At 40.3% G+C, this 13,520-nt stretch overlaps 1 protein-coding gene across 6 annotated transcripts in view; it reads right to left on the bottom strand.

The window, feature by feature from the left end:
• Positions 1–1,238: 1,238 nt before the first annotated feature.
• Positions 1,239–13,520, bottom strand: part of lyn (LYN proto-oncogene, Src family tyrosine kinase) — a 94,946-nt gene continuing 82,664 nt past the window's right edge. For all 6 annotated transcript variants that reach the window (XM_059981167.1, XM_059981162.1, XM_059981184.1 and 3 more), the window contains one exon: positions 1,239–3,576. In XM_059981167.1, the coding sequence (XP_059837150.1) occupies positions 3,374–3,576 (203 nt within the window). In that variant the 3' untranslated portion in view covers positions 1,239–3,373. The remainder of the gene's footprint in view (positions 3,577–13,520) is intronic.

Raw genomic sequence — 13,520 nt, 5'->3', positions numbered from 1 at the left:
GCAAGGCTGGGAAAATCCTGGGAGCAATACCAACTAGAAATAGTAGAATGGTGCCTGAGGGGGAACTTCTTCAGAGGGTGGTGAGAGTATGGAACAAGCTTCCAGCTCAAGCGGTGGGTACATGTTTGATTTCAAGATTTGAGAGAAATTTGAGTAGGTACATGGATGGGAGGGGTATGGAGGGCTATGGTTCAGGTCCAGGTTGATGGGACTAGGCAGAATAAGTTTGTCATACACGAAAGGGCCTGTTTCTGTGCTGGTGCTCTATGATTCTATAATTTTCCCTCCAACCCACACGTCATTCTGAAATGGAAGTATATCATTGCTCCTTCTTCATCACTGAGTCAAAATTGTGGAACACCCTCCACATATTGATGGACCTCAAGGATTGCAGCAGTTCAAGAAGGAAGCTTGCATCCTGACTTCCACCCGTGTAGCTCACGTTCCTTGAATGAATTTAAAAAAGCTCCACCCACCACATTCAGATAAGTACTGCTAACATTGGTGCTTGGCAGAAAACACCTACACTTCCTGTCTGCAACATTTAAAACATGGCAGACTGTGATGGGGTGTGTTTCTTGTAACTATTCAATATTAGATTAGTTACAAACAATTTGTAGTCTTGAAGGTTAGGTGACTTGCTTCACTCCACAGATAGGTTATGGATTTATAATTCTTTAAACATGATTTTTTCTGAAGCTTAGATTTAAAGACTGGACTGGTATTGAACAATAGTGATTATAATTTGTGACATTACTTGCTACCTGTAACATCAATCTTGCACACTACCAACTTTACAGACTATTTTGGCTCATTGGGCACCTCAGCCTTCGGCTTGGACATTGTGATAAGTTGTTATTGACTGACTTTGCAAGCTCTGTACATGCTCAGTATATGGACTAATTTTTGTCCCATTGACATTTACTTCTGGAACAAACATTTCAGAAACAGCTTCTTTCTCTCTGCCATAAAATTTCTGAATGATCTACTAACCCACAAACACAACCTCATTAGGTATTTTATTTTTGGAATTTATGGATCTCTGCACTGTACTGCTGCAAAAAGCAAATTTCATTTCATAGGTCTGAATTAATCAATCTGACTATTTAAAATATTATATTGATGAACTATTATTTATCCTCTTTGGACAAGTGGAAATGTCCTAATTTATTTATAAGACTTTCTAAATACATAAACCTTTTTTCTTTCGAAAATGCAAGATGTGTTTTGCCAGGAAGTATACTGAAAATATTTGGGCAGATGCCTTTATTATATCCATTGTCCATGTTACAAATTTATAATTTATTGGGCTTTTTTGCACAACAGGAAAACAAAGAAAGCATTACAAACTATTGCACGTTTACAATATAAGAATTAACAGTTTCATTAAGTCTTTTGCTATACACAATACATGAAAATGATATTTCAATTCATCTGGAGAGGAAAACACTACACTTATTATATAAATGCAGTGACACCTTATACATTTTGTTTTCTGGAAGTTCACTGGATTGAAAAATGCACATTTGCTTCACAATTCATCTCAATTCCATAGATATTTATATAATGGAAATATTGAACAGGTTTTTGGAGTGATTTTTTTTTCCACCTAAACTGACACAAACATTTTACAATATATTTGTAAAGGATCTGACTTAATTCATTTCTGAAATGTAGAGCTGGACTTTAAATTCCAAAATGTTATCTTATGAAAGTTTATACATTCTGATCTTGATGAGAATGGTTAGTAGCGGAGACAGATGGAATTAGTGAATAATACAAAATCTTTTATAAATGAAATGCATAGGCATTTCACCCTCTGTACTATAGCCAATGTGATTTATTTTTCCTAAAAATGTCAGAGTTTGGATTTATTGCTATTGTTGTACAATTTGAGAATTTTGTTCATCACACAATTATAAAATCTGTATGCCGTAACATTTCTTAAATGAAACCTTTTTAATGGGGGCCATGTGGAGAAATCAGCATTTTCACTCCAATAAAATCAGGAATGGAGGTACTACCTCTTTACTTTTTTAAAACCAAGATCTCTTTTTTTAAAATAAAGGCACAACTCGGCATACTAATACCATATGAAACAATCCTCCTATTTGCCTCACACTTTCTATATTCTTATTTAGTCAGTAATTGCAGGTTAAATAGAATGCTTTGTTGAATATTACAAAGTCTGTGTAAACAGAACAGCTTTTTATTTATTTAGATAGCCAAATTATAAATCAATAGAATTACAGAAAATAATAACCTGAAATATACCTGAATCTTCTGGAATCGTCAAACTGATGACTGTCCTTTCAATTGATTATTTCTAGATATTACATTAATACCATTACTATTAAAACTTCCCTCCATCATATCAGTTTTTATTGCAGTATTTATTTCTTAAATTGGAAAGGCCAGCAGACTTTACACATTTATGAGGCATGAGTGCCCCAATTTTAGTTGTTGGCATAAGGCAGGTTTCCCAACCATTTTTTTTTAATCTTTGGACCAATGCAATTAAGCAAGGGGTCCATGAACCCCAGGTTGGGACCCCCGGGGTAAGGTGTAGCAACTATTATGAATGATGTACTGGCAAACTTCCATTGACAGTTAAAGTAGCCATGTGCCACCTTTGGCTACTGTGTATCACTCCTCCAACTAGGTCCAAATTTGAGACATAACTGCGGGACTTCTGTTTCTGTGAAGTACCATGTGGGTGTCATGGGAGAGCTGTGTAGTGATTAGGATTGAAGATTAAACATCAATCCCCTGAAGTTCACCATACCCCACCCGGCTAACCATCTTGTATTAGAAATTTATTTGTAACTGGCACTATTTTCATAAATGAATTTCAGAACATGTTGATGCAGATTCTGCTTCCATCCATAGTTTTCCTGAGCAGTCAGCCTTCATACCAGCCTAGAGCAGGCTTTGCACAGAAGAGATAGTGCGAGTGGGTGTGGTCTTATTTTGTTGATGTTCCCTAATGTTCTGGTTCTCGAAGAAAGAAAGGCTATATACATTGTGCTGTTTTGAACTTCAGGATTTTCATTAATGTTTTACAGACAATGAATTGCTTTTCAAATGTAGTCACTGTTGCAGAAATTGCAGGAGTGAACTGTGCAGGAGTGAATGTGCACAGCAAATGCCCATAAAAGCGATTTGTTAGTAATTAGACCATTGGGTTTAGAGTCAAGGGTCAAAGGTCAACTGCTCTGCTTTTCTCCAAAATAATGCCGGTGATCCTCAATCTTCTTCATGTAGAATTGTGATTTACAGGTTTAATGGACATCAAATGGAAGACTGCCTTTCACATATTAAGTTTGTGCTATTCATTGAATCTGCTAATTTGATTTTTCCATTTTAATTTCTTCTATGGTTGCTGCTGGTATTGCCCCTCTGTGGCAGTGTAAAAGTCTTCGAGCAGTCCTTTCAGGTATTCAAATGTTGGACGGTCTTCAGCGCTATTTTTCCAACAATTCTTCATGACATCATAAAGCTCCTGTGGACATTCTTCAGGTCGTGGCATACGATAACCACGCCCAATAGCATTTACAACTTCTGTGTTGGACATGCCTAAATGAAATAAAAATAATTTTTCCTTAGACAATGTTGAATTAAAAAATATAATGAAAAATTAAAACCATCAGTAAGTTTGCTTATGATAAACATTAGGACACAAAAGAAACCCAACATCCATTGAAGTGTCTGAATGATATCAGTTCAAATATTACTCATGTAGTAGAACTTCCAAAGTTATGCATGTTATTCAGATAGATGGGTCCAGGCTTGGATAGTCCACAATCAAAAGTTTATGATATTGGCTGCATACTTTACCTCAGCTGGTTTAAAAAGCATATGTACTATATGGCAATCTATGCAGTTTATTAATTTCTCTCTTCATTTTAATTAGGCTTTCCCTTTGGAAACCAGGTGACAGGACTAAGGATGCCCCACATCCTTTCCTGCACTGGTTTTAAATTCTACTTCTCCAGAAGATTCCCTAAGGCAGTGATGCCTGTTTGGGATGAGCACTGGTTATGGTGTCGAGGGTAGATCAAGAAATGGAACAGCAGTGATCTCTTCTCTGCTAGGGAAACCTGTTGGGATCAGAAAAGGTGTGTCTCAAAATCCTGAGCCCAAAGGAAATATTAGGGTGCAAGTTCTTGACTTGATCCTCATACACTCCAACTTTCCCTCAGTTAGGACTTTGCTGTCAGAGCAGTTGTTAAAAATAGGGTGAGTTGTACGCCCAGAAGCAGACTTGCCTCCGTTCTTATTCTGGCATGAACTCAGTGGCCTGAATGGCTTCCTCCCATATCGTAAGGAAGTTTGAAAATGTACACGATGTTCCTCGTGTTCAAGAGGGAGGCAGCAAATCCAACACCATAGCAAGCTGTGCAGTATTCGCATTGAAGCCTCACATACATGAGCAGTGGGCTAGAGAGTGACGAATACAGGTTATGTGATAATGGCTCAGAAAAGCAACTAATGAAAGAGTAGTGCTGTGCAAAAATAAATCCCTTCTTGTATCTTTACTTCCTCTTTCTGCAGCTTAAAATAGCTTTACTTTTCTCATTTTAAATTTTGATGAAGTCAGTTGACCGAAAGGTTAGCTCTACTTTTCTCTCTGCCTATCCTATATTTGCTTTATCGGAGAAGCTAAAGTCATGAGGTAATTAAAAAAAAAAAAAATGAGCTCACTAACCAAACCAGGCAAAATTACTAGTGATCTCTCTCACTCTCTCTCTCTCTCTCACTCTCTCAGCTGGAGGAACTCAGTAGGCCAGCTAGTATGTAAGTGGTCACCATTTCCGGCCAAGAACCTTCAGCAGAACAGGAAAATTATCAGCAATCTAAACAAAACATAGATATGCAGAAATAGTAATTTTATTATCAATTATACAGCAGAGTGCTTTGATATATTCAACACTATATGTTAAAATAAAAATATCACGTGGACTGTACATACCGGCTGTGTGGTGAGAAAGGCACAATACCTCTTTCACCTCAGCTGGTTGAGGAAGTTTGGTATGGCTCCCAAATTCTAAGAATTTTCTACAGGGGCACGATTGAGAGCATTCTGCCTGGTATGGAAATTGTACTTCCCTCAATCACAGGACTCTGCAGAGAGCCCAGCGCATCTGTAGATGTGAACTTCCCATGATTCAGGACACTTACAGAGACAGGTGTGTAAAAAGGGCCCAAATGATCATTGGGGACCTGAGTCACCCCAACCACAAACTGTTCCAGCTGCTACCATCCAGGAAACGGTACCACAGCATAAAAACCAGGACCAACAGGCTCCGGGACAGCTTCTTCCACCAGGCCATCAGACTGATTAATTCATTCTGTCGCAACTGTATTTCTATGTTATATTGACTATCCTGTTGTACATAATATTTATTTTAAATTACTATAATTACACATTTGAATACATGTAATGTGAAGATTTTTACTCATGTATATGAAGGATGGAAGTAATAAAGTCGATTCATTTCAAAATGTTATTATTTAAGATAGGAGCTGGATAAATTTGAAATATTGTATTCGATGGAAGGAAATGATTGGTAAGTTGATGGAGAAGATCCTGAGAGGCAGGATTTATGAACATTTGGAGAGGCATAATATGATTAGGAATAGTCAGCATGGCTTTGTCAAAGGCAGGTCATACCTTATGAGCTGATTAAATTTTTTGAGGATGTGACTAAACACATTGATGAAGGAAGAGCAGTAGTGTACATGGATTTCAGCAAGGCATTTGACAAAGTACCCCATGCAAGGTTTATTGAGAAAGTAAGGAGGCATGGGATCCAAGGGGACATTGCCTTGTGGATCCAGAACTGGCTTGCCCACAGAAGGCACGTCATATGTAGACGGATCATATTCTGCATGGAGGTCGGTGACCAGTGGTGTGCCTCAGGGATCTGTTTTGAGACACCTACTCTTTGTGACTTTTATAAATGACCTTGATGAAGTGGAGGGATGGGTGATGACACAAAGATTGGGGGTGCTGTGGATAGTGCAGAGGGCTGTCAGAGGTTACAGTGGGACATTGATAGGATGCACAACTAGGCTGAGAAGTGGCAGATGGAATTCAACTCAGATAAGTGTGAGGTGGTTCATTTTGGTAGGTTAAATATAATGGCAGAATATAGTATTAATGGTAAGACTCTTGGCAGTGTGGAGGATCGGAGGGATCTTGGGGTCCGAGTCCATAGGACACACGCAACTGCTGCGCGGGTTGACTCTGTGGTTAAGAAAGCATACACTACAATGGCCTTCATCAATTGTGGGATTGAGTTTAGGAGACAAGAGGTAATGTTGCAGCTATATAGGACCCTGGTCAGACCCCACTTTGAGTACTGGGCTCAGTTCTGGTTGCCTCATTACAGGAAGGATGTGGAAGCCATAGTAAGGGTGCAGAGGAGATTTATAAGGATGTTGCCTGGATTGAAGAGCATGCCTTATGAGAATAGGTTGAGTGAACTTGGCATTTCCTCCTTGGAGTAACGGAGGATGAGATGTGACCTAATAGAAGTGTATAAGATGATGAGAGGCATTGATCATGTGGCTAGTCAGAGGCTTTTTCTTAGGGCTGAAATGGCTAACATGAAAGAGCACAGTTTTGAAGTGCTTGGAAGTAGCTACAGAGGAGATGTCAGGGGTAATTTTTTTATGCAGAGAGCGGTGAGTGCATGGAATGGGCTGCCAGCAACGGTGGTGGAGGTGGATATGATAGGATCTTTTAAGAGACTCCTGGACAGGTACATGGAGTTCAGAAAAATAGAGGGCTGTGGGTAACCCTAGGTAATTTCTCGGGTAAGGACATGTTTGGCACAGCTTTGTGGGTGAAGTGCCTGTATTGTGCTGAAGTGTTTTTTTTTGTTTCTATGAAATGACATGGTACTAACATGGATAGAAAATTTGTTGGCAGACAGGAAACAGTAGGGATTAACGGGTCCTTTTCAGAATGGCAGGCAGTGACTAGTGCGGTACCGCAAGGCTTGGTGCTAGGACCACAGCTATTTACAATATACATTAATGATTTAGATGAAAGGATTAAAAGTAACATTAACAAATTTGCAGATGACTCAAAGCTGGGTGGCAGTGTGAAATATGAGGAGAATGTTAATAGAATGCAGGGAGACTTGGACGGGTTGGGTGAGTGGGCAGATGCATGGCAGATGCAGTTTAATGTTTTATCCACTTTGGTGGCAAGAACAGGAAGGCAGATTACTACCTGAATGGTGTCAAGTTAGGAAAAAGGGCAGTACAACAAGATCTAGGTGTCCTTGTTCATCCGTCACTGAAAGTAAGCATGCAGGTACAGCAGGCAGTGAAGAAAGTTAATGGCATGTTGGCCTTCATAATGAGCAGCGTAGAGTATAGGAGCAAAGAGGTGCTTCTAAAGTTGTACAGGGCTCTGGTGAGACCACACCTGGAGTATTGTGTTCAGTTTTGGTCTCCGAATTTGAGGAAGGACATTCTTGCTCTTGAGGGAGTGCAGCATGGGTTCATGAGGTTGATTCCCGGGATGGCGGGACTGTCATATGTAGAACGATTGGAGCGACTGTGCTTGTATACACTGGAATTTAGAAGGATGAGAGGGGATCTGATTGAAACATATAAGATTATTAAGGGATTGGACACGCTAGAGGCAGGAAACCTGTTCCTGATGTTGGGGGAGTCCAGAACCAGAGGCCACAGTTTAGGAATAAGGGGTGGGCCATTTAGAACGGAGTTGAGGAATAACTTTTTCACCCAGAGTTGTGGATCTATGGAATACTCTGCCTCAGAAGGCAATGGAGGCCAATTCTCTGGATGCTTTTAAGAAAGTGTTAGATAGAGCTCTTAAAGATAGCGGAGTCAAGGGATATGGGGAGAAGGTAGGAACGGGGTACTGATTGTGGATGATCAGCCATGATCACATTGAATGGTGGTGCTGGCTTGAAGGGCTGAATGGCCTACTCCTGCACCTATTGTCTATTGAAATAAATTGTGGAAATTTACTGATGTTGGTTCTATGAATATAAACTTGATTCAGAATGCAAAGTGATTACTACATAAATGATTGGTTCCCCAAAATCTTTAGAAGATCAGAACAAAGCCAAAGAAAATTATATTAAAATGTTTTTCTAATGAATAAATGATTGATTGCTTGAAATTTGGCTCTGCAGTAGGACGAAGGATTTTTTTAAAAAAAAATGGAAATCTTGGATGACAATTTTTTTTCAAAACCAGTTTGCATTATTTTGGTGGTTGCTGTGTGTATTATGTTGTGATTCCACATGCTGATAATTTTGCCCCTCAGGTACTCCTGATGCCTGCTTCTCGAGGCTCTTGGGTACTTCTGATCCCTGCTCTGTATGCTGCATTTTATACTTGAGCAGTAAAAAAATTAAACATTTTAAAAACACTCCAAAGAAGCTCAGTTCCAGGAAGGTTTTTTTTAAAAAAAAACATGTGAATTAGCCTAGATTCTGTTGAAATTGTACTGAAGTAAATCAAAGCACTAATACCAAGAACAGAAGAGTAAAACAGGTTGTTGGTGATCTTGTGGCAATCGATGGATCTTTAGTTCATTGAATATCAATGCTTGTGTTAAATGGAAAATAACCCAGGGCAATTCTGAAACTTTTCACTGATTGCCTTGGAATCAAATACAATGTTTCACAAAAATGAATGCAATTGTGAAACAATAATAAAAAAAATAAATCTGTTGTTCATCCCCAGAAAGGATTTCAATAAATCATAGGAGAGAGAGAGAAGGTTAGATATCTTTTGCACTACTTTTCAATTGGAAGCTTGTCCACTTGCCCTCAGTTGTTAGGAATTAAAGGAGCATATAGCTAAGTCATTTCATATTTTTTTTTCAAAATTTAATTACAAGTGATTTAGAAAGAAGCTGTCTTAAAATACCCCAAAATTTTTGAAAGACGTTCAATTTTCCTATGTTTGTTTACTTCTCATAACAAAAAAGGGAATTCAGCTTACTCTACTTCTCAGAACATCCCCAGGAGTCCCATCTCCCCCACTTGATGGTAACATTTTCTCTCACATCTAAGAATTCCCCTAATTCTCTTGACATCTACCTATAGCTGGGCTACTTTTCAGGAGTCAAATAACTGACCAGTGATATGGGAGAAAACTAGATCACCCAGAACAAACACAAACAGTCCCAGGCAGAACACACAAACTCCACACAGAAAGCATCCACAGTAAGGATTGAATATGGAACTGTGAAGCTAGTTGTCGGTGATAAAGTCACACATTTTAACAGGCATCACTTGGACAGAACGTGACAACTGGCATGGTAACAACATATTGGGTCATTAGGATTAACTGACTGAGTTCAAGAACTTCCAGCAACATCTTTCAAATTCTCTGCCTTGGGGACTGGTGGAGGACAGACTAATAGATATAGTTGAGGAGGAGATAGGTAAATATATGAAGGTTTGAGGAACTTTGAGGCTAACATTTAAAATCCATGATCATAATGGATGGGAGGGCAGATTTCAGGGGGCTATGGCCTATTCAGAAATTAAAATTCCATTTCCAAACCATTGATATAACAGTTTTATCTAAACTTCCTACTCCATTACTACCCAAAATGCTACCTTTGGGTTTGCCTATTTCATTTCTTCCTTTGTTGATCTAAGTTTCACCTTACAGATATCCAACTTTTCTTACCCATATCGCACTCTTTTCCATTCCAGTCAGCACCAAACACCACTGGAAAGATCTCCTCCAACACATCACATCTGCAATCCAGCGCCTCAATTAATGTATGTCCCTGGATTTCCCCTTCTCTGCTTTTCCAACAGCCACTGCCTGCCATCCTCCTTCTGGACTTCAATGCTTTTATGTTAACTGCTTTACTTTTTCAGAAATTAAGCTTTACTTTGGAATATTCTGCTCTTAATCTATGATCTTTTTCTCTTTTTCCTCCACACTTCCTAAAACTACATTTTGGCCACACTTTTGATTACTTCTTTACATTAGAATCATGACATTATTCTATGGATTTGCTTCCTTAGGGTTGTCATAACTGAGAAGGAGCTTCCACCAGCACCTGTTAATTGATCCCATTGGGGTGTTTCTCAAATGGTCTCTGACAACCAAATCCAGCTTGTGGTCTTCACATGTGGTTTAGCTTCTAAGCACAGTCGAACCAGTTCTACTGACAGGAGAAGGGGCAAAGGTGGTTTAAATCCAGTCGTTTCAGGCAGATTGGGTTTGTCAGCTCCTCTAGAAGGAGAACGCTGAGCTCAAGCCTCCACTGCCTTGCAGATATAACCACTCATGAGGAAGAGTTCGGGAGTAAACCCTGGAGAGAAATCCAGTGCTGGAGTCCTTAAGGCAGTCCTACATTGACTTTAATGCTGACTGGCAACTCCTGCTACACCACTGGCGCCACACAGCATCAGCCTCCGCGGCTCCTTTCAATTCATTGGCTGCATGGAGAGGGGGAGCCTGCGATGTGGGCAACAGCTTGCTTTCCATATTGTACTGTTCTGGCTTGTGTATGGACACGTGGACAGCTGGGACAGAACATTCTTAGCTGACCCCAACCGACATAGAATCTCAATTCTATAGATTGACATACTTAACTGTGCCTGTACAGGAATAAAATTCCAGAGGCATGAAGGATATAGCATGAAAAAAAATCCTTCAGTCTACTGAATCTCTGCTGACAAAAAACAAGTTTGTTTACATTCATGCTTTTTTACTTCCCTTATTCTCATCAGCACCCCACCCCACCCCTCCCAGCGCTATCACTAAACAAACAGTTACATGCAAGGGGAATTTACAATGGCTGACTAACCTACCAGTCTTTGCAATATCGAAGGAAACTGGAGCATCACAGGAAACCTATCCTAACTCTACACAGATAACACCTCAGGTTGGGATTGAGCCGAACCACCGGTGTTTAGCAGCTCTAATGGCTGTGTGACTATGCCACCCTAAGTATGCAAGATCTACTTTATTCAAATTCATTGTGTTATAGGGGGATCAATTAATCTCCGAGGAGTTTAGATTATATGTCTTTAACCTCTTGCTTCAGCAGTTTCAGGTACCCATCTGTTTTAAGCAGGCTTCGATTATACCGATGTCTATGAAGAATATGGTGACCTGTAATAATGACTATTATCCAGTAGCACTTACTGTAAGGATGAGAGGTTGGTGATTGAAATATACAAACCAACTCCTGCCTGAGAGCAACTTGGGTCCACTGCAGTTTGCCTATAGTCACAACAGGTCAACTGCAGATGCCATTTCATTGACACTTCTCTCAGTCCTGGAACATCAGGACAGTGAGGAAGCACACATAGAACATAGCACATTACAGGCCCTTTGAGCCACAACGTTGTGCCGACCACATAAACTACTCACATCAGGAAGATTTTTATTGACTACAGCCTTCAATACCATCGTTCACACAAAACTAAACAATGCACTTCAAATCAATTCCTCCTTGTGGAATTGGATCCTCAGTTTCCTCACTTGAAAACCCCAGTCAGGTCAAATTGACAACAACATCTTTCACAATCTCCACCAGCAAGGCTGTGTGCGTATCCCCATTTTACACTTATGACTGTGAGGCTAAACACAGTTCCAACGCCACATTTAACTTGTTGATGATACCACTGTCTTGGCCAAATCAAAGGTGGTGACGAGTCAGAGATTGAAAACCTGGCTGAGTGCCACAACAACAGACTGTTACTCAATGTCGGCAAGACCGGGAAGCTGATGATTGATTTCAGGGAGAGGAAATCGGAGCTCCCTGATCCAATCCTCACCCAGGGATCAGAGGTGGAATGGGTTAGCAACTTTAAATTCCTCAGTGTTATAATATCAGAAGGTCTCTCCTGCGTCTTGCATGTAAGTGCCAATATGAAGAAAGCACCTCTACTTTCATAGAAGTTCGAAGATTCAGCTTGTCGTCTAAAACTTTGATGAAGTTCTATAGATGAGTGGTGGGAAATAAATTGACAGGTTGCATCACAGTCTGGTATGGAAACACCAATGCCCTTGAACAGAATATCCCACAAAAAGTGGAGGATACGGCCCAGTCAATCACAGGAAAAGCCCTCCCCACCACTGAGCACATCTACACAGAGCACCTTTGCAGCATCCATTATCAAGAACCCACACTACCCACACCATGTTCTCTTCTCGCTACTGCCTCAAGACCTGCACTACCAGGTCCAGGAAAACTTATTACCCTTCAACTTAAAGGCTCTTGAACCAGGGGGGATAACTTCACTCACACATCCCTGTTCCCACTGAACTGGACTCAATTTCAAGGATTTTTCCATCTCATATTCTTGATGTTTATTGCTCATTTATTAACATTATTTCTTTTTTCTCTTTATTTTTGTAGTGTTTGCACAGGTTGATTTTCTTTTGCACATTGCTTGTTTGTCCGCCCTGTTGGGTGTGGTCTTTCATTGATTCTATTGTGTTTTTTCTACTTTCTGTGATTGCCCGCAAGAAAATAAGCCATAGGGTTGTATTTGGTGGCATATACTGTATGTACTTTGATAACGAATTGACTTTGAACTTTGAATGTTAAAAGCAGGCCTTCCTCTCTGTAGAAGAACGTTTTGAAATCACTAATGCTGGGGAACCTCACAATGACTGCACAGTAAAGAATGAGGAACTTGTAGCTTGATCTGGTGCTGGTGTAGCTTGATCTGGTGATTCTGAGAAACCCGGTTGAAAAATTCTGCGTTCATTGCAGCTCTGAGCTTGGCCCCAAACTGTTTTTTTTAAACTAGGGAAGCCTAACTTTACCACTGTTAATGTGTGTCAGGCAGAAGTTGAGGTTATACAGATAATGATGATAATTACATTAATTTGAAGAAAAAGACACAAACTCCTTCAGAAATAACTAGGGTGTGACGGAGAATTTTTATAACACAGTAGAAACCTATCAATATGCAGGCATGTTCCAGAAAATCAAATTCAAAACACTCTGGGGTCACAGCTGAATTAACAAATATAAATGGGGCAAAAGGGGGCCTCTGGCACAGAGTCTGGCCTTCGGCTCAGAAGGGTGGGGAAAGGAAGAGGAAGGCAGCAGTGATAGGGGACTCTATAGTTAGGGGGTCAGACAGGCGATTCTGTGGACGCAGGAAAGATGCACGGATGGTAGTTTGCCTCCCAGGTGCCAGGGTCTGGGATGTTTCTGATTGCGTCCACAATATCCTGAAGAGGGAAGGAGAACAGCCAGAGGTCCTAGTACATATTGGTACCAAAGACATAGGCAGGAAAAGGGAGGAGGTCCTGAAAGCAGACTAGAGACAGTTAGGAAGGAAGTTCAGAAGCAGGACCAGAAAGATAGTAATCTTGGGATTGCTGTCTATGCCACGCGACAGTGAGTATAGGAATAGAGTGAGGTGGAGGATAAATGCATGGCTGAGGGATTGGAGCGGGGGCAGGGATTCAGATTTCTGGATCACTAGGACCACTTTTCAGGCAGGAGTGCCCTGTACAAAAAGGACCGGTTGCAC

The sequence above is a fragment of the Hypanus sabinus genome, chromosome 1 (genome assembly GCF_030144855.1).
Source record: "Hypanus sabinus isolate sHypSab1 chromosome 1, sHypSab1.hap1, whole genome shotgun sequence".
Lineage (NCBI taxonomy): Eukaryota > Metazoa > Chordata > Chondrichthyes > Myliobatiformes > Dasyatidae > Hypanus > Hypanus sabinus.
The sequence above is the reverse complement of the archived record's forward strand: the minus strand, read 5'-3'. Positions and strand labels throughout refer to the sequence as shown.